The sequence below is a fragment of the Spinacia oleracea genome, chromosome 2 (genome assembly GCF_020520425.1).
Source record: "Spinacia oleracea cultivar Varoflay chromosome 2, BTI_SOV_V1, whole genome shotgun sequence".
NCBI lineage: Eukaryota > Viridiplantae > Streptophyta > Magnoliopsida > Caryophyllales > Amaranthaceae > Spinacia > Spinacia oleracea.
Genome location: NC_079488.1, coordinates 27220033 through 27242440, shown reverse-complemented (window position 1 = coordinate 27242440; position 22408 = coordinate 27220033). Strand labels below are relative to the sequence as shown.

The 22408-nt window shown below is 43.8% G+C and overlaps 1 protein-coding gene across 1 annotated transcript; it reads right to left on the bottom strand.

Moving 5' to 3' along the window:
* Nucleotides 1–9184: 9184 nt before the first annotated feature.
* LOC130467295 (uncharacterized) lies at nt 9185–21482 on the bottom strand. The gene is made up of 2 exons (XM_056835769.1): nt 21178–21482; nt 9185–10766 (listed from the first exon to the last, which is right to left on the bottom strand). Exons 1-2 carry the CDS (start codon nt 21480–21482, stop codon nt 9185–9187), a joined length of 1887 nt encoding a protein of 628 aa, XP_056691747.1.
* Between the last annotated feature and the right edge of the window lie 926 nt (nt 21483–22408).

Below are 22408 nucleotides of genomic sequence, written 5' to 3'. Positions count from 1 at the left end.
TAGAACTTCCAAGTGAAATAAACGAAAAAACAAGAGGCCAACTGTGTCATCAAAAGACCGGCCCAAACAACATTTTCAACGCCCCACCTGGGCGTAAATTATTTCTGACGCCCTGGCCTGGGCGCTGAAAATGAGCCCAGGCCCAAAAAACAGCTCTGACTTCTATAGGGCCCTGCCATATTCATTCGACTTGAAAATTTCCTAAAGTCGCACCTCACGACTTCGTCAAAGTAGCATACCACTTCAAAGATCGCTCGCACTTACGAGCACGATCCCCAAACACGATCAAGGACATTACAAAATGCATATCCCCAAGGAACCTCTTTAACAAGAAATGACCGTCAAGCACGAATGCTTGGGGGGCTCGAAAGAAAATATATATTTCAAAAGAGAGTATGAAAAGTTAAAACAATATTCCCAGACTACGCTGTACGAAGTCCCGTGTTTGGATGTCTCAAAAAAATAAAACCAGTTTACGACCTCAAGACAAAGGTCGCCGTTGATACTTGTACGTGGTCCTCTGATCAAAGACCCAAGTAGTGGCAAAATTGAGCCGTAAAGACTAGCTCAAAACCATGAAAAGATGATGACCACAAGACAAATGGCCCGTCTAAGCACGTTGTCGACCCACATTCAGGTTGCAACTAAATCCGAGCATCCCTCGAAAGAATTCGCTCCTACAACAATGAATAAAAAGAAATTCCCAAGAGAAATCACAAGAAAAAAAAATGAAATAGGGACTTGTCCACCTCAATCAAGGCAAGACCGAACCACCCGAGTTCCAAATCGAAAAAACGAATTCAGGGACGTCCACCCTCAGCGGACAGGGCTCGCCCACCTTCAGCAGGCGGGGTCTGCGTCACTAGCCGCGCAGATCCTCAGTTTTTGAAAAATAGAATCTTCAAAAAACAAACTGAAACAGGCTCGCCATCTTCAGCCGGCGGGGTCTACGGCGCAAACCACGTAGGTCCTTATTTTCAAAAAATAAACACAAAACAAATTTCAAAACAGATTCGTCCACTTCTATCGGACGGGGTGTCCACCCTTAGCGGACAGGTTCGCCATCTTCAGTCGGCGGGGTCTACGTCACAAACCGTGTAGGTCCTTATTTTCAAATTTCAAAAACAGATTCGTCCACTTCTATCGGACGGGGTGTCCACCCTTAGCGGACAGGCTCGCCATCTTTAGCCGGCGGGGTATGCGTCACTAACCGCGCAGGTCCTTAGTCGCTGCAGCGATAACTTTTTTTGGTTTTCCGTTTTTCCCAAAAACGATGTGACTAGCTTTTTGGTTTTCCGTTTTTCCGAAAAAAGAACGATGTGAGTAGCTTTTGTTTTTCCGTTTTTTCCAAAAAAGCGATGTGAGTAGTTTCCCTTTTTTCCAAAATTTAAAAGATTCGTTTTCCGTTTTTCCAAAAAAAAGAACGATGTGCTGGATTTTCCTTCGTTTTACGTCCCATAAAAACAAGGGGGTTTTCTCGTTTAGCTAACCCTGAAAATGAGAATCTTTAAAAACATTTTTACCTCGTGATTGGGCTTGGCCAGGCCCAATTACACTTTATAGCTTTGATTTCGAAAACATCTGTAGCTACTCCCAATGACAAAGTGAGGGAGTTTCTACGCTTCTTTAGATACTTCCAATGACAAAGTGAGGGAGTTTCTATACTATCCGTTGACAAATCCCAATGACACGTGAGGGATATGTCGACATCTCAAGTGATGACCCTTAAGTCAAATGTTATCACTCGGGGGCTCGTGAGACCTTCGCAAAAGCAGGTCACCATGACTTGTGTGACGCACTCCGTCTAACACTTTGACCATCGTCTTACTCCAAGACTTAGTCAAAGTGGGGGCTAACTGTAGACACCTACTTTTGTCCCCATTCCCGAAAGGGAAGGTTCGATGATGAGAACATAAATCTCTACTTGACAACGCATCTCCTATAAAATAACGAATCTCAATTCCCCGTCTCATTTCACCCGAAACCTGCTATTTATGGAAACCTGCTAAAAATGGTAACTGCTGTTTATGCCAAATTTCGTCTAGGGGCGATCTTTGGCTTAGGTCGACACTAACTAAGCGATAATTAAATAAGGGAAGACAAAAAGAGACACGACACAGAGAAATGTTGACGCGGAAAACCCAGGAATAAGGTAAAAAACCGCGGATAGCTATGAGAATATCAATCCACTAAGTTTCCTATATGATTGTTTGTATCTTATTCTAGAAATCAATGTAAAAAAATATAAATAACGAATACAAGAATGATTTGAATGCTTTTATGGCTTGAGAGTATGAGAGCTTGAGTTCACGTGCCCTTCGCTTGTCTTCGTCTTCGTCCTTTTATAGGAAATTTCCAACGGTCTAGTTGGTTGAGAGAATCCCACAAAGATAGGGATATCTTTGTCGCACGTCTCTTTGGTCTTCAACTAACTCCACGTTTCTCGCGCATGCCTTGGACTCGTTCCTGCTGTCATGACGGCGCTGCCCATCGTGGGCTTTAGGTTAGCTTATCTTTATTGGCCTGCCCAGAGACGACGCGTCTCTACGTCTTGCGCGTTGTCATCTGTCCTTCGTCGTCTATGCCTCGTCATACGACGCCACGTCGGACGTATCTCCCTGGAACTATGCTTACCTGCGATACGACAGAACCTGGTTGACACGACATGATCAAACGTTAGTGCGGTTATGTCGTTAGTCCAAAAAGTGGGACAACAGTTTGCCCCCAATTGTGAATTTGCGGAGTCATACAGAGCGAAAGAAACAATTCAAATTTAAAAAATAAAAAACCGTCTTCAACTGCCTAGTTCGTGGGACAAAACCGTTCAGAATTCCAGAGTAATAAATATCGATTCGCGACATGCAATAAAGTTCTTCACACCAAGATTTTTCAAAAAATTTATAGATCCGAAAGCAGGAGAGAGAAGAGGGAGAAAGTGAAGTCGATTTTCGCACTGAGTTTGCTCGATTTCAGGTAAAATTTGCTTTCTTTTTTCGATTTTCTTGTAGATTTCTGTAAGTGAGATGGGTAGATCTAAGTCGGTTGTGGTGAGAGGAAAGGGGGAGTCGGGATCCACTCGGGTTAAGTCCCTTAACCCGATATATTCTACTGTGGTGGACCCGGCGGCGTTTGTTGAACTTGCTGGTTTGCCGCCGTCGGCGGAAGTGAAGATTCCCGGCTCGGACGAGGAAGCCTTTGACTGTCCAGAGGGGTATGTGGTTATGTACGAGTATCCGTTCACAATTGGCTTAAAATTCCCTTTCACTCCTCTAGTTAGGTCCTTTATCGAGGTTTTCCATTTGAGCCCGGGTTAGTTGATGCCCCAGATATGGCGGGTTTTCACGGTGGTGCACGGAGTCACTGCAAACTGGCGAGCGCCGTTTGATCTGTCTGACTTGATGTATACTTACGACCTAGCGCTGCAGAAGTGTTGTAGGTATACCTTGGTCACGAAGAAGGGGAAGACAAACTTAGGTGTTGGTTTAGGAGTGAACGACAGGGGTTCGCAGAGTCGTTTTGTCTTCGTAGGCAAAGATTCTCTGGGAGATAAAGGGCGGTTTCTGGTCGAGGGATGGACGACGGAAGGTAACTGTGCTGTTTTGTCTTTGTTTCTCGTCGTTTTACTGAACGTCGCCTTACTTGGTTTTGTTTTGCAGTTGTCAAGGCATCGTCGTTGACTGAGTTGAACGCTGATTCTGAGGATAAGTATCAGAAATTCTTGGGTTATTCTGTCGAGGATAGGTCTTTTAGTCGTGACGGGGAGATTTTAGACGAGCAGGAGGTGAACCGGTCAGGCGACGTCGCCGAGGAGGAGGAAGTAGACGAGGAATCAGGTCAACTGACTCGTCGTCGGAAAAGGTTGGATTTGCTTGAAGAGGTGGTGGCAAACTCGTCGTCCGCCGAAGGTGAAGTAGGCGATATGGCTGACAACTCAGGTATTTGACGTTTGTTTATTTTGGGGTTTGTATATATTTTTTGTTTTTGCTTTGGATAGTGTTTGACCTTGATCTTTTGTATTGGGTGTAGAGCACACTTTGTCGTCTAGGCCTGTGTCGAGGATGTCTCAGAGCGAGATTCAGGAGCGTGCGAGGAAGCGATTGAGGTCGTCCTCGACTTCTGGTGGACAAGGTATGACGGTCGTACCTCGGTTTTCTGCGATAGGTTCGTCGGCTGAGACGCCTGTCGTCATAGGAGCCGAAGGCTTTCATTCGATTGCTTCGTCGTCGCCCCCGCAGCCGTTCAAGGCGTCGTCTGCTGCTGTCGACGTTGGTAAAATGTCTGCTTCGTCGGCCAAGAAGCGTCCTGCGGAGAAGAATCCCGTCGAGGATACGGTTATTACTTTGCCCCCAGGCTTCTTGGGTGATGAAGAGGCGTCTGTTATATGGCCTTTCGCTGATCGCTTGATCTTGCCTACGACGTATCGACGATATCACGAGGTAGATCCTCTTCCTGTCGCGTCGGACGCCGCTGAACTTAGCCTGCGGGTGAGTTTTATTTAGTTTTTTCTTCTTTTCTTTTTTGTTTGCAAAAGATGTGTGTTGTGTAAATCTGTTCTGGCATTGGTTTTGTGCAGGCGTCGCAGGCTGCCTTGGCTGTGCGTAGGCAATGTTCGTTGCTGTGCGACGAGGTGACGAATGCGAGGCAGCTGGCGGCGACGGCGAAGAAGGCGGTCGTGTCGTGGGAGGCGAAGTAGAAGGCTGCTGAGAAGAAGGTCGTGGACCTCGCTGCGGTGGTTAAGGCCAAGGGTGATCAATTAAAAGGTAAGGATAAGCAGTTAGCCGACGTGGCTAAAGATTTGGAGAAAGTGAGGGAGAGCTGGCCTCGACGACGGAGGAGTTAGATGGATTGAGGAGCTTGTACGACGCCCTGCAGGAGGAGGCGAAGGACGTCGAGGCTCTCGCTATATGGAGGACGCGGGCGCAAATGATGTACTTCTGCTTGATTGGGGAGACTAGCATTTGGCCGTGTCAGAAGGAGGTGGACGACTACCTGGCCAATGGCGGTACCATGGCTGACCTGTCGGTGCCCGTGGTGGATTCGGAAGAGTTAGCGAAGACGGCTGACACCGCCAGTACTGAGGCGACAGAGGTGGACGCTGCCTTGTTGGTGGTGGACGCGCCTGTTCTGGAGCAAGAGGGGGAGGTGTTAGCTGTTGGGCGCGAAGAGGAGGCTCTTGTCGTCGTTTCTCAAGACGAGGCGTTGGACGTGGCGTCGGTGGAGGTGCCAGTCGTGACTGACGTCGTCGTGCCCCCAGAGCAGGAGTCGAAGCAGGAGATCGTGGCCTCTACTCAGGAAGAAGGGATGTAATAGTTTGTAGTTTTTGAATTTCTGTTGGTTTTTGTGTTTTGTTTGTGAATTTCTTTACTCGTCGTCGATGGCGACGACGAGGTGGTTTGGATGACTTGTGTTTTGTTTTTGTGTTTTGGATGTTTTTACTCGTCGTCGGTGGCGGCGGCGAGGTGTTTGGATAATGTTTTGTGTTTGAATTTCGGAATTCGTGGCCTCAGGGGTCGCGCAATTTGTATTTTGCTATATAAGTGTGTTCCTCTCTTTTTCTTACTTGTATGTTTTTTGTGACTTTTGTGTTTCGAAGCTTTTGTCGTGCGTCGTGTGGCACGTGTTTTACGGGTAACAAATATTGAAATGGTGGCATTACATGTATGTAAAACCGTACCTGCGTCGGTTGCTCGTTGTTAATCACTTGGGATTCATTTTCTGTCGTGCGTCGTGTGTTATCTTATACAAAAGAAAACATGGGTTGCTAGGAGGATTGGCCGTTGGGGATGCCAATGGCCCTCCGATGCCTAAGTCAGTAACAATTCCAAACAAATAAAGCGATAAAAAATAAGGAAGAAGGTAGAAACGATGGTACGGCAACTGATAAAATTGGCTACGACGGATATTTTAAAAGTGATAGAGTTTAAGATGTGTAGCGTTCCAGCTTCGGGGGACCGACTTGCCGTCTTTGGTGACGAGCCTGTATGCCCCCTTTCCGACGATTTTATCGATCAAGTATGGTCCTTCCCAAGCTGGCGCGAGTTTACCTGCGTTTAATTCTTTTGTGTTTTGGAACACTTTGCGCAACACCCAGTCGCCCTCCTTGAACACTTTTACGTTGACGTTTTTGTTGAAGCATTTTGCCACAATCTGTTGTTGCGACGCCATTCTTATCAACGCTGCTTCTCTGAAGTCTTCTGTGTTGTCGAGGTTTTCACTAAGTTCGACGTCGTTCTGCTCTGGCGTCATGAGTCCATATCGTGCACTGGGCAGCGTCACTTCAGGGGGTAGTACTGCTTCGCACCCGTAAACGAGTGAGAAGGGAGTCTGTCCCGTCGCCGTCCTAGGCGTCGTCCTGTTGGCCCATAGGATGGATGGCAGCTCTTCTGCCCATCGTCCCTTCTTATCGTCCAACCGTTTTTTTAGCGATGCGATGATTGTTTTGTTGCTGGATTCCGCCTGTCCATTTGCTTGGGGGTATCTTGGCGTTGACGTCTTTAGCTCAATGTTCCACGTCTTGCAGAAAGCCCTAGTCTTGTCGCTGATGAATTGGGATCCGTTGTCGCATATGATTTCTGATGGCACTCCGAATCTGCATATAATGTTAGTCCATATGAACGAACATACCTCTTTGTCTCTTACCTGTTGGAACGCACCTGCTTCTATCCACTTAGAAAAATAATCTGTTAGAGCTAGCATGAAGACCTTTTGTCCTGGGGCGACGGGTAATTTACCGACGATGTCCATTCCCCATTTCATGAAAGGCCACGGAGTTAAGGTGGGGTGTAAGAATTCAGATGGTTTATGTGTCATACCTGCGTGTCGTTGACATTTGTTGCACTTAGCTACGTACCTCATTGCGTCTTTGAGCATCGTGGCCAATATTATCCGTTTCTTTTGATTCTGGTTGACAGGCTTCGTCCTCCTTCATGTCCGCCACATTCTCCTTCGTGGTATTGTGTAGTCTTTCCCATTCTGTTTTTTCTGCGCATCGCATCAACATTCCGTTCGCTGATCTTTTAAATAGTATACCCTGCAAAATAACATATCGTGAAGCTTTGAAAAGTATTTTCCTGGCCTCGAGCTTGTCGTCGGGTAGGGTTTCATGTGTTAGGTAGTCGAGGATGGGCTTGGTCCAGCTGTCGGTGTTTGTGGTTGATAGGACGAGGCTGGCATCTTGTGGTATGTCTTTTTCAATAGCGGGTGACAATAGGTGTACTAGAGGTATGGTCGAAAATGGTGACTTTCTGAGTGCGGATCCTAGGTTGGCAAGGGCGTCGGCTTGCGTGTTCAAGTCTCGTGGAACTTGTTTAATGGAGAGGGGTTTGAATTTGGAGGCTAGCTTTTTTGCTTTTTCGAGGTACAAGGTCATTTTCAGGTCTTTAGCCTCGTAGTCGCCGTTGATCTGGTTGACGATTAATTGTGAGTCGCTAAAGATGTTGAGTCCACTTGCCCCCAATTTTTCATCTAGCGTCAATCCGGCGATTAATGCCTCGTATTCTGCTTCGTTGTTTGTCGCTTTGAAGTCGCAGCATATGGCTTGTGCTATCATGTCCCCTTGTGGTGACTTTAGCACGACGCCTAGACCTGCACCGCGAAAGTTAGACGAACCGTCGACGAAGAGCGTCCATATCTCTTCTACGTTATTGATGCGTTTGACTTCGTCGTCCGCTATTTTCTCCAAGTCGGGGCTAAAGTCTGCCACAAAGTCTGCTAGTGCCTGCGATTTCACCGCCGTTCTTGGTTGGTATTTGATGTCGAAGCTTCCTAGCGCCATCGTCCATTTATCCATTCGACCTGTTAGTTCTGGTCTACGCATCACAGACTTGATTGGATAATTAGTCATCACCACTATTTGGTGAGTTTCGAAATAATGCCTTAGTTTTCTAGCTGCAGTAACGAGTGCTAAAACGAGTTTTTCGAAGGGAGGAATACCTGGTTTCCGCTTCTAGTAGCGACTTACTTATGTAGTAAATAGGTAGTTGTTGCGTTTCGTCTTCTCGGGCTAGGATCGCGCTGACTGCTCTGGAGCTGACGGCTAGGTACAGTTGTAGGACTTCGCCTTCTTTGGGTTTGGACAGGAGGGGTGGCGACATCATGTATTTTTTGAGGTTTTGCAAGGCTGCTTCGTGGTTGTCGGACCAGTCAAAACCTTTATTTTTGCGCAAGACGTCGTAGAATAGACGACACTTGTCCGACGACCGCGAGATAAAACGATTTAGCGCCGCCACTTTCCTGTCAAGCGCTGTACCTCTTTTATGTTCCTGGGGGATTGAATGTTGATGATTGCGCGCACCTGGTCGGGGCTAGCCTCGATTCCTCTTTGGGTGACGATGTAACCTAAGAATTTCCCTGCAGACACTCCGAAAGAACATTTAGTTGGGTTAAGTTTCATACCGTATTTTCTCAATATGTCGAAGGATTGTCGTAGGTGTTCGACATGGTCGTCGGCCTTCCTTGATTTTACTAGCATGTCGTCGATGTAGACCTCCATCGTGTCTCCAAGTTGGTCTTTGAACATTTTGTTGACCAATCGTTGGTACGTTGCACCTGCATTTTTAAGACCAAAAGGCATGACTTTATAACAATAAATTCCTCTGTCTGTTACAAAAGATGTTTTCTCCTGGTCGTCTGGGTGCATAAGGATCTGGTTGTATCCGGAGTAGGCGTCCATAAATGTTAGTAGCTCGTGTCCAGCAGTGGCGTCGACCAGGGCGTCGATGTGCGGCAGCGGGAATGGGTCTTTAGGGCATGCTTTGTTGATGTCTGTGAAGTCGATACAGACTCTCCACTTTCCGTTCTTTTTACTGACGACGACGACATTTGCTAACCAATCTGGATACTTGACTTCTCTGATTTTCCCGGAGTCTATCAGTTTTTGGACTTCTTCGTCTATGATTTTATTTCTCTCAGGTGCGAATTTTCGCCGTTTCTGTTTCAGTGGTTTGAAGTTGGGGTCGACATTGAGTTTGTGGGTGATGACGTCTAAACTGATTCCTGTCATGTCCTCGTGCGACCAAGCGAAGCAGTCCGAGTTTTCTCTTAGGAATGACACTATCTGACTTCTGATGTTGTCAGGCAGCGACGCTCCGATCCTTACTACTTGGTCTGGCTTTGCCTGATCTAGTATAATCTCATCGATCTGTTGGTCGTCGGGGTCGTCTACCGTCGACCCTGGCTGTAATTTCTAGATGGATGACTTTGATGGTTTCAGCGCCGTTTCATAACATTTCTTTGCGTCCCTTTGTTGTCCTTTGATTTCCATGACTCCCCATTTGGTTGGGAACTTGATTGACTGGTGGTATGTCGACGGCACCGCCTTCATTTTGTGGATCCATGGTCGTCCCAAAATGACGTTGTATGCTGATGGGCAGTCGACGACGTTGAACTTGGTCATCACATTAACACCTTCTGCGTACGTAGGCAGCGATATCTCTCCTACTGTTCGTAGCGATTCTCCACTGAATCCTACTATGACTGTCGACCTTCTGATTATACTCTTTTCGTCTAGTCCCATTTCCTGCAGAGCCTCTAGGAACAATACGTTTGCTGAACTGCCGTTGTCGATCAATATCCTTTTGATGAGAGCGTTGCCTATTGGGAGCGATATGACTAGCCTGTCATGATGTTCCTGTATTGTGTCGGTTGAATCTGAGTCGTCGAAGGTTATTATCATCGCTGCTAATGACTTGTTGAGTGCTACTTCGTCTTCGGTCTGCCCCTCTTTGACGGCTTCAGATTCGCCCCTGTTGATTTTTTTAGCTGCAGAAGAAGTTAGTCCACATATATCTGAATCACCAGAAATAACGTTTACCACTTTTTCGAACGTGGGCGGGGCCGGTCGGTCGCCGCTTGGTGCTCGGTTGGGTTGGGAGCTTCTATCCTTGTTGTACGTCTCCTTTCCTTTGTCGCTCAGTAGGTCCTTCAGGTGGCCTCTTTTCAATAGATACGCCACCTCCTTTTTGAGGGAGATGCATTCCTCGGTTGTGTGGCCATTGTCGCGGTGGAAGTCGCACCACCTGCTCATGTCCTTCGTAGAGTCTGGTCTGTCGCTCTTCTTAGACCATCTGACGGTACCACCTACACTTTGAAGGGCGTTTACCACGCCTCCGATGTCGACGTTGAAGCCATACTCGGAGATGGGGGGATAAACGACCCGTTCATTCCTGTAAACATTGTTAGTATCATCATATTGATTGACATTTTGTACCTGACTCTGGCGGTTGTATGGTTGGTGTCTCCAGCCGTTGTTCCTTGGGGTGTACGACCTCCTGTCGCTGCTGCCCCCTGCTGGTCGCTGAGAAACCATTCGTGTAATCTCGTCGTCTTCAATCCGCATCTGGGCAGTAGCCCTCGATCGGACTTCTTCGAAGGTTGCACAGGGATATTTGGTTAGTTCCCGGTACAGCTCCGAGTTGGGGACGAGACCTCTCTTGAAGGCTTCGATGGCTGTCCTGACATCACAGTTTTTTATGCTAATTTTTTCACAATTAAAACGGTTAAAATAATCGCGTACCGACTCGGTAGGTCCTTGGACCAACCGATAGAGGTCACTTGTTTGTTTCTCCAACTGGCGACTGCTGGCGAATTGTTGGTAGAAGGCGTTGATGAGGTCGGACAGGCAGAAGATAGATCCAGGTGTTATGTTCATGAGCCATTCCAGGGCTGCTCCGTCGAGGGTTCCTCCGAAGGATTTGCACATGACGGGCTCGACCAGGTCGTAGGGGATGCCGATCTGCCACATTCGCTGCTTGTAGAAGTTGACGTGTCTGTATGGATCAGACGTTCCGTCACACAGGGTGGTCCAGGTAGGGAGTCGGAGCTGGTGTGGTACCGTCACCCTAGCGATCGCTTCACAGAACGGCGATGTTGCATACCCGTCGGTCGGCTCGGTTTCCACGGGCGTGGGTGTTAGGTTATGATACATATGACAATACATAAATCATGCGGAAAAACCATAAAGCCAGGAAATCATATTATTTACACATAATCATTTAGCATAGTTTAGATGCATACACTTTGTTGCGTGCCTTCCCTAGCTGCGCCTGAACCGAACAAGAACAAGTCTTTAGGACTCCAAGTGTCGTCCCTCCGTAGATAGTCCACAGCACGTCCGGATCCGCCTTAAGCTTGACCAACTAGGATCGCCCTTAAGGTACTTAGAATTTTCGGTTAGTATAGGCAATAGTATGACTGAATTTTGCTCTCAAAAATCACTTTGAATACTTGAATACTCTATACAAAATAATGACCCTAGGCCTTTATTTATAGAGGTATGGAAAGGGAATCGTAATCCTATTAGGATACGAATTAATTAAACTAGAATCCTAATAGAATTCTTATTTAATTAATTCATCCTTTTAGGTTTAGGAATTTAATCATATGTCGAAACCTGATTGCTTTAGGATTCGTATAGCACACAAACACACACGCACGCACAGCAGCCCACGAGGGGCGCCATGCGCGCGCGCGCGCAGCCCGCGAGCTCGCAGCCCACTGCCACAAGCCCACACGCTGCCGCGGCCTTGGCGCGCTGGGCCTGCCTTGCGGTGGGCCTGGCGCAGCCTTGGCTGGTGCGTTTGTGGCGCGCTGGCTTGCTGGGCGATGGCCCGGCTTCGTGCTGGGCCTTCGTCTGGCAGGCCTCGTCCGATGCTAATTCGTACGATACGCTTCCGATTAATTTCCCGATTCCGGAATTCATTTCCGATACGAACAATATTTAATATTTCCGATTCCGGAATTAATTTCCGTTTCGGACAAATATTTAATATTTCCGTTTCCGGAATTATTTTCCGATTCCGATAATATTTCCGATTCTGACAATATTTCCGTTTCCGGCAATATTTCCGATTCCGACAATATTTCCATTTCCGATAATATTTTCCGATACGTACCATGTTTCCGTTTCCGGCAACATCTACGACTTGGATAATATTTATATTTCCGATACGATCCATATTTTCGTTTCCGGCAATATCATCGTTTCCGGAGCATTCATTTCTTGCCTGTGACGATCTCAGCTCCCACTGAAACCAAGATCCGTCGATTCCGAATATCCATAGATGGAGTATTTAATGCCATTAAATACTTGATCCGTTTACGTACTATTTGTGTGACCTTACGGGTTCAGTCAAGAGTAAGCTGTGGATTAATATCATTAATTCCACTTGAACTGAAGCGGCCTCTAGCAAGGCATTCAGCTCACTTGATCTCACTGAATTATTAACTTGTTAATTAATACTGAACCGCACTTATTAGACTTAACATAGAATGCATACTTGGACCAAGGGCATTATTTCCTTCAGTCTCCCACTTGTCCTTAGGGACAAGTGTGCATTTCCTAATTCCTTTGTCGCTCGATGCTTGCTCTTGAACATAAGGTAAGAGTTGTCATCCTTATTATGTCCAGAGGTGTTCCTCGGTTTCAGAGTTCAACTGATCAAATAAACAGATAATCATAGCCTATGATTCATCCGAGCACGGCCATGCATTTCACAGTTTCTAGCTCTCCGAGTGGCCTTGTACAACTTTTAAGCATCTCATCCCGATTTATGGGAGGACAATCCCAATCTTGCGATCTTGAGATTAGACTTCGTTTGATATGTGATTACCTGAGCGTTGCCTTTATAGCCTCCTTTTACGGTGCGACGGTTGGTCAACGTCAAAGCAACCAGTTCTCAAACAAGTATTCTCAAATCACTCAGGTATTGAGGATTTAGTGTCTAATAATTTTAATGAAATTTACTTATGACAGATTTTCATCTCTTACAGTAAAGTTTCATAGGTCTTGTCCGATACTAGTCTTCCCAAAGTAAGTATCTATGCAAATGATTATGACATTGCCATGTCCACATAGTTCAAGAAACAGAACTACTAGTCATCTTGCATTCTAATCGTCTAACGTTTTCTATGCGTCCAATTTTATAGAAAACTCCGACTAGGGACCATTTTCAACCTTTGACATTCAAGTTCACTTGATAGACATTTCTTAGTCACAGGACTGGTCCTGACAGTCTATCTTGAATATATCGTCAAATTGAAGGGACTCATCATTTAATAAACCACAAATTAAATGGAAAAATGAATTCTTTTCATTTGTTGTGAATGATTAACCAATAATGTTTTACAAAGATTTAAACTCTAAAACTTTAAAACATTAAACAGGGATATCAAAGCCATTCTCCAATATGCTTGATTCCCATAGCTGCAGTGTGCGAGTTGTGTACCTTAGCCATATAGCTTCCTTTGCTGCTTCATGTGCAGCAATGTACTCCGCTTCAGTTGTAGAATCCGCAATGGTGCTTTTCTTAGCACTTTTCCAGCTTACTGCACCTCCGTTGAGGCAGAAGATAAACCCAGACTGTGATCTGAAATCATCTTTGTCGGTTTGGAAACTTGCGTCTGTATAGCCTTTAACAATTAATTCATCATCTCCACCATAGACCAGGAAGTCATCTTTGTGCCTTTTCAGGTACTTCAGAATATTCTTGGCAGCAGTCCAATGCGCCTCTCCTGGGTCTGACTGGTATCTGCTCGTAGCACTGAGTGCGTACGCAACATCCGGGCGTGTACATATCATAGCATACATTATTGAACCAATCAATGATGCATATGGAATGCCATTCATTCGTCTACGCTCATCAAGTGTTTTTGGGCACTAAGTCTTGCTTAGAGTTATTCCATGAGACATGGGTAGGTAGCCTCGCTTGGAGTCTGCCATCTTGAACCTATCTAGCACTTTATTGATATAAGTGCTTTGACTAAGTCCAATCATCTTTTTAGATCTATCTCTGTAAATCTTGATGCCCAATATGTACTGTGCTTCTCCTAGATCTTTCATCGAAAAACATTTCCCAAGCCAAATCTTGACAGAGTTCAACATAGGAATGTCATTTCCGATAAGTAATATGTCGTCGACATATAATACTAGGAAAGCAATTTTGCTCCCACTGACCTTCTTGTATACACAAGATTCGTCTGCGTTCTTGATGAAACCAAAGTCACTGACTGCTTCATCAAAACGTATATTCCAGCTCTTGGATGCCTGCTTCAATCCGTAGATTGACTTCTTTAGCTTGCATACCTTTTTAGCATTCTTTGGATCCTCAAAACCTTCAGGCTGTGTCATAAACACAGTTTCTGTTAAAACACCGTTTAAGAAAGCAGTTTTGACATCCATCTGCCATATTTCGTAATCGTAATATGCAGTGATTGCTAACATTATCCGAATAGACTTTAGCATTGCAACTGGTGAAAAGGTTTCATCGTAATCCACACCGTGGACTTGCCTGTAACCTTTTGCAACCAATCTAGCTTTGAAAACTTCAAGTTTCCCATCCTTTGCTTCCAATGGCTTGGTAGCCATCTGGCAAATCGACCAAATCCCATACTTGGTTTTCAGACATGGAGTCTAATTCAGATTGCATGGCTTCTTGCCATTGCTTGGAGCTAGGGCTCGTCATAGCTTGTTTGTAAGTCGCAGGTTCATCACTTTCAAGTAATAGAACGTCATAGCTCTCGTTCGTCAAAATACCTAAGTACCTTTCCGGTTGAGATCTATATCTTTGCGATCTACACGGGGTAACATTTCTAGATTGACCATGATTCTCACCAGATTCTTCTAAAGATCTTTGAGTTTCATCCTGAATGTCATCTTGAGCATTCTCTAGAGTTTGTTGTTCGACTCGAATTTCTTCGAGGTCTACTTTTCTCCCACTTGTCATTTTGGAAATGTGATCTTTCTCCAAAAAGACACCATCTCGAGCAACAAACACCTTGTTCTCAGATGTATTGTAGAAGTAATACCCCTTTGTTTCCTTTGGATAGCCCACAAGGATACATTTGTCAGATTTTGGATGAAGTTTGTCTGAAATTAATCGTTTGACGTATACTTCACATCCCCAAATCTTAAGAAAAGACACATTTGGAGGTTTTCCAAACCATAATTCATATGGAGTCTTTTCGACAGCTTTAGACGGAGCTCTATTTATAGTGAGTGCAGCTGTATTTAGTGCATGTCCCCAAAATTCTAATGGAAGTTTGGCCTGACCCATCATTGACCTGACCATGTCTAGCAAGGTTCTGTTCCTCCGTTCCGATACACCGTTCCATTGTGGTGTTCCAGGAGGAGTCAATTCTGATAGAATTCCACATTCTTTCAGATGGTCATCAAATTCATAGCTCAGATATTCACCGCCTCTGTCAGACCGCAGTGCCTTAATCTTCTTGCCTAATTGATTCTCTACTTCACTCTGAAATTCCTTGAATTTGTCAAAGGATTCAGACTTATGCTTCATTAGGTAGACATAACCGTATCTACTGAAGTCATCAGTGAAAGTGATAAAGTAGCTGAAACCACCTCTAGCATTTGTACTCATTGGTCCACATACATCTGTATGGATTAAACCCAATAGTTCATTTGCTCTTTCTCCAACTTTAGAGAAAGGTTGCTTTGTCATTTTGCCAAGTAAACATGATTCGCATTTACCATAATCCTCTAAGTCAAATGGTTCTAGAATTCCTTCCTTTTGAAGTCTTTCTAAGCATTTCAAGTTTATATGGCCTAATCAACAATGCCACAGATAGGTGAGATCTGAATCATCCTTTTTGGCCTTTTTGGTATTTATGTTATATACTTGTTTGTCGTGATCTAATAAATAAAGTCCATTGACTAATCTAGCAGATCCATAAAACATCTCTTTAAAATAAAACGAACAACTATTGTCTTTTATTAAAAAGGAAAATCCCTTAGCATCTAAGCAAGAAACTGAAATGATGTTTTTAGTAAGACTTGGAACATGGAAACACTCTTCCAGTTCCAAAACTAGCCCGGAGGGCAACGACAAATAATAAGTTCCTACAGCTAATGCAGAAATCCGTGCTCCATTTCCCACTCGTAGGTCGACTTCACCCTTGCTTAACTTTCTACTTCTTCTTAGTCCCTGTGGATTGGAACATAAGTGTGAGCCACAACCTGTATCTAATACCCAAGAAGTTGAATTAGCAAGTATACAGTCTATAACGAAAATACCTGAAGATGGAACGACTGTTCCGTTCTTCTGATCTTCCTTTAGCTTTGGACATTCTCTTTTGTAATGGCCTATTCCATCACAATAAAGACAGCTTGATGTGGATTTGTCCTGCTTTGATTTAGCATCGCCCTTGGACTTTCCACTTTTCTTGAACGGTCTCCTTCTAGCCTTGAGTAAATCTTTGGCTTCACAGAACAGTATTATTTCAGCCTTTCTGACAAGGTGAACAAATTCTGCAACTGTTTCTTCTCTTGGTTCACTTAGGTATAGTTGCTTGAAGCGACCAAACCCACTGTGTAGTGAATTGAGCAAGATAGAGACTGCCATCCTTTCACTTATTGGTGTTCCTAGTAGACTTAGGCGATCAAAGTATGAACGCATAAGATCCACATGGAACCTCAGTGGGACGCCTACCCTCTGTTTAGTGCGAGGAGCTGAACATGTGTTTCTTGGACTTCCATCCTATAACACCTTTTGGGAGAACTAACCTTTAGACCAGACATTGATTCAATCAACTCATGGACGTTCAGGTCCCTGTCCTCCGTGCTTCCACGACAGATATCCCTCAGATTCTTGATGAGCGTAAAAGGTTCATAGGCTACAAACCTTCTAGCCCAATCATCAGGGATATTGTTCAGCATGAGACTCATAACCTTTTTGAGATCCGCATCCCAGGCGTAAAATCTCTCAGGGGTCATGTCTCTGGCATAGTAGCTTGGCATGGGATGTGATAGTACATACTCAAGTCCATTGAGTTTGACTATTTCAACTAGCTTAGCTTCCCATTCAAGAAAATTTGCTAGGTTCAGCTTGACCATAAGCTCATAACCTATGATGATGTTTTGATTGTTGTTTGCCATATTTAAAACTACAATTGAAAAGAATAAACAAATAAATAACCATTCACAGTTTCTCTTAATAAACTTAAATTCTAGCATACATGCATAATTCAACGTTCATTAAGCATTTTATTCAAGTTATGTGTTCCGGCAGGTGTGAATAAAATGATTCCAAGATCCTAAAATCATTGAAGAACTAAGCACAGTTTGTCGACTTAATCCTAAAACATCTTAGGTAAGCAAAAGCCTTTTGCTAATAGTCTAGAAACTATTCTTGGTTGATAGGTACGTCTAAGAACTTATTAGGTAAACCTATCGATTTTGCCACGACATAAAAGGACTCCTTACTTATATCGTTGAGTTTCACCAAAACTAACATGTACTCACAATTATTTGTGTACCTTGCCCCTTTAGGACCAATAAGTAACACCTCGCTGAGCGAAAACTATTACTAGATTGATGTAAAGGATATCCAAGCAAGTGTATATTTTGGCATGGCACCTTTTAACTCAATTTTTAAGTTTGGAACTTAAGGCTCTTACTATGTTGGTTAGATTTTAAGTGAACTAAAATCCTTAATCATGCAACATAATCAAGCTTTTGATCTCATGCATTTTAAGACATATTTAAAAGCAATAAATAACTTAAAACATGCATAAGATAAATTGATCTAGTATGGCCCGACTTCATCTTGAAGCTTTAACTTCAAAGTCCGTCTTGAAAATCTCCGTGGGAGGCACCATTTTCTTCAAATAGGATAAGCTATAATTAAAACTAATTACAACTATTTGATGGTACGCAGACCATATTTGAATTGAAAAACAACTTTGGTACTTTAGACCAATTACATTCAAATTAATGGTACGCAGACCATATTTTCTATCCTATTTGGGCCATACTAGTCACTTCATAACCTGCAAAACAGTACATATACAATATATACCATTCACCCATTCATTAACATGAATGGCCCACAAAGCTGGTTAGTAAAACACATTATGCATCACGTAAACATTTGCAGCAATTAATCAAGGGCACCAATAATCTACCAATTATTCAGTCCTTATTAATTCTAATCAAGTTGTTTTAACCTTAAGGAATTGTAGACCTAATCAAGAGTTTATGACTAAAAAGGGCTCCCACTTAAACCAATAAATTCATATGCTTTACTAATTTTAAACATAAAAATGTATTTCTAGTCTAATCGGAAACATACAAATTTAATTAAAATTTAAAGCTCATATAAATTTATAATTGAATCCAAAAAGTTTAATTTAATTTCAGTCGTATTTAAATTAATTCATGATTTTAATTTTAGTAAAATAATTAGAATAAATAAAATTTATTATAATTACAATATTCAAAATTAAAATCCAAGAAAATAATTTAAATTATTAATTTTAAAATTAATTAAAATTACGTAAACTGAAAATTTCAAATTAAAATTTCAAAACGATTTAATCGCAACGAAACAATCCTACGCAACGCACGTCCATGGGCCACACGCACACAGCCATCGCTGGCCATGTGCGCGCAGCCCATGCGCTGCGTCGCATCGCTGCTGCTCACCATCGCAAGGCATCACACGAGCTGGTGCTCGCTGCGCGCGCTAGCGCTCGACGCAACAAGCATGCTGCCGCAGCCCATCGCTGGGCGCAGCGCTCGTCGCACGTCGCAACAAGCACGCTGCTTGCCATCGCTGGGCGCAGCGCTTGTCGCACGCACAACAAGCACGCTGCACGCCATCGCTGGGCGCAGCGCTCGTCGCACGTCGCAACAAGCACGCTGCACGCCATCGCTGGGCGCAGCGCTTGTCGCGCGCACAATAGCGCTCGCTGCGCGCGAGCGATCGATGCTGGGCGTAGCACTCGTGGCACGCGAGCTTGCGCTCGCTGCGCGCGAGGCTCCGCACGCTTGCGCGAGGCAGTGCGCGCTGTGGCGCAGCTCGCTTGCTGCCCACACGCGACTGCTCGTGCCTTGCTCTCGCCTTCGCCCATTCGCCCATTGCACACAGCCCACGACACAAGGCAGGGCTGCTGCCTTGTGCTCGTGCACCATGGCCTTGCTCATTGCATTCGTACCGCATGGGCGACGAGCTCCCTTGCTCGTCGTCACATGCCCGCACTATACAACACCCCTTAAGGGTAACACGTAGCGTCCATTGCTTTGTGGGTGAAAGTTATATGAGCGAATCGCTTAAAAATTTAAAATTTTTATTCAAAATTAATGACAAATTAATAAATAATATTAATTTCATAATTTTAGGGCGAAAAATCAAAAATTTATTATTTAATTGATTTCCGATTAAATGGATTCAAGTCTAGATCATAAAAAATTTAAAATTTAACATAAATTTACAATTTTTATAGTGGTTTTTAATCATAGGTATCTAATTAAATTATAACTAATTATGAAAATCAAATTAATTCTAAATTATTCCAATTTTCAACAAATTAATCATAATTACAAATTAGATTGCATAATTAACAAGGCTAGGCATTCAAACTTGTTAAACATATACAGTAGGTCAATCAAAAATTCAAGATTTATCAACAAGAATCGCAAATATTTAATTTAACATCTTAAATTTACGAAATTTTGCATTCGAAAAACTAAAACCTCCGAAAAGTCATAGTTAGGCTTCGAATTTTAGAATGCCTTTTACATGCGGAATTGACACAAAAATCACTCGATTTGGATGAGTAACGAAGAAACTGCCGAAAAACAGCGCAAGTATAATTAAATAAACGCAATTTGCAACTAATTAACAATTACGAAAATTAATCACCCCTTTTAATTCTTGAAAATTCGTAATATTTAACCATGTTCATGCAATTTAGATTATGAAAATAATAAGAGGCTCGTGATACCACTGTTAGGTTATGATACATATGACAATACATAAATCATGCGGAAAAACCATAAAGCCAGGAAATCATATTATTTACACATAATCATTTAGCATAGTTTAGATGCATACACTTTGTTGCGTGCCTTCCCTAGCTGCGCCCGAACCGAACAAGAACAAGTCTTTAGGACTCCAAGTGTCGTCCCTCCGTAGATAGTCCACAGCACGTCCGGATCCACCTTAAGCTTGACCAACTAGGATCGCCCTTAAGGTCCTTAGAATTTTCGGTTAGTATAGGCAATAGTATGACTGAATTTTGCTCTCAAAAATCACTTTGAATACTTGAATACTCTATATAAAATAATGACCCTAGGCCTTTATTTATAGAGGTATGGAAAGGGAATCGTAATCCTATTAGGATACGAATTAATTAAACTAGAATCCTAATAGAATTCTTATTTAATTAATTCATCCTTTTAGGTTTAAGAATTTAATCATATGTCGAAACCTGATTGCTTTAGGATTCGTATAGCACACAAACACACACGCACGCACAGCAGCCCACGAGGGGCGCCATGCGCGCGCCCGCAGCCCGCGAGCTCGCAGCCCACTGCCACAAGCCCACACGCTGCCGCAGCCTTGGCGCGCGCTGGGCCTGCCTTGCGGTGGGCCTGGCGCAGCCTTGGCTGGTGCGTTTGTGGCGCGCTGGCTTGCTGGGCGATGGCCCGGCTTCGTGCTGGGCCTTCGTCTAGCAGGCCTCGTCCGATGCTAATTCGTACGATACGCTTCCGATTAATTTCCCGATTCCGGAATTCATTTCCGATACGAACAATATGTAATATTTCCGATTCCGGAATTAATTTCCGTTTCGAACAAATATTTAATATTTCCGTTTCCGGAATTATTTTCCGATTCCGATAATATTTCCGATTCTGACAATATTTCCGTTTCCGACAATATTTCCGATTCCGACAATATCTCCATTTCCGATAATATTTTCCGATACGTACCATGTTTCCGTTTCCGGCAACATCTACGACTTGGATAATATTTATATTTCCGATACGATCCATATTTCCGTTTCCGGCAATATCATCGTTTCCGGAGCATTCATTTCTTGCCTGTGACGATCTCAGCTCCCACTGAAACCAAGATCCGTCGATTCCGAATATCCATAGATGGAGTATTTAATGCCATTAAATACTTGATCCGTTTACGTACTATTTGTGTGACCCTACGGGTTCAGTCAAGAGTAAGCTGTGGATTAATATCATTAATTCCACTTGAACTGAAGCGGCCTCTAGCTAGGCATTCAGCTCACTTGATCTCACTGAATTATTAACTTGTTAATTAATACTGAACCGCACTTATTAGACTTAACATAGAATGCATACTTGGACCAAGGGCATTATTTCCTTCAGTGGTTGCCCCCGGCAGTTTGGTCATCAGCTTCATCATCAACGAGCATCGCTTCTTCATGTGATTTTCCATCTTATTTAGGCGCTTGGTGACGGGGTCCGGTGTTGCTTCATCCTCTTCCCCATGAGGCTCCTCGCCGTCGGACAGGTCCTCAGAGTCGTCAGTCATCTCGAATATTAACTTCTTCGGTTTTGCACCTGGCTTGTAACGCGATTGATACTTGGTAATTTTCACGGATTCGAGCTCCTTCTGGAGGTTTTCAATGGAGGCCCTTTCTTGGGCCAGCTCTGCTTGGGCCTTCTCGTAGGCCGCTTTCATCTCTGCGAGCGTCATCTCTTCAGTAGTCATGGTTTGTAGGGTGATTTTGTGTGAAACCTAGTTAATGTCCCCACAGACGGCGCCAAACTGTTTATGCCAAATTTCGTCTAGGGGCGATCTTTGGCTTAGGTCGACACTAACTAAGCGATAATTAAATAAGGGAAGACAAAAAGAGACACGACACAGAGAAGTGTTGACGCGGAAAACCCAGGAATAAGGTAAAAAACCGCGGATAGCTATGAGGCTATCAATCCACTAAGTTTCCTATATGATTGTTTGTATCTTATTCTAGAAATCAATGTAACAAAATATAAATAACGAATACAAGAATGATTTGAATGCTTTTATGGCTTGAGAGTATGAGAGCTTGAGTTCACGTGCCCTTCGCTTGTCTTCATCTTCGTCCTTTTATAGGAAATTTCCAATGGTGTAGTTGGTTGAGAGAATCCCACAAAGATAGGGATATCTTTGTCGCACGTCTCTTTGGTCTTCAACTAACTCCACGTTTCTCGCGCATGCCTTGGACTCGTTCCTGCTGTCATGACGGCGCTGCCCATCGTGGGCTTTAGGTTAGCTTATCTTTATTGGCCTGCCCAGAGACGACGCGTCTCTACGTCTTGCGCGTTGTCGTCTGTCCTTCGTCGTCTATGCCTCGTCATACGACGCCACGTCGGACGTATCTCCCTGGAACTACGCTTACCTGCGACACGACAGAACCTGGTTGACACGACATGATCAAACGTTAGTGCGGTTATGTCGTTAGTCCAAAAAGTGGGATAACAACTGCCATAAAGGGTAGTTGCTAAAAGTAGTATGAATAAAAAGATAGAAACCTGTCAGAATTAGGTGTTGCACTCCAACATAAACCCTAAATGAGATAGATATTACGAGAGAATCCTATTCCTAATATGATTCGAAAATAAGAGTCACGTATTAATTAAAATCCTAACGAGCCT

Bases quoted from the DNA above. Each gene is read 5' to 3' on its own strand.
- LOC130467295 (XM_056835769.1), bottom strand. From the start codon at position 21,482: ATGACTACTGAAGAGATGACGCTCGCAGAGATGAAAGCGGCCTACGAG. The intron at 10,767-21,177 runs GTTGATGATGAA...TGATCCATACAG, and splicing joins CACATGAAGAAGCGATGCTC to ACACGTCAACTTCTACAAGC.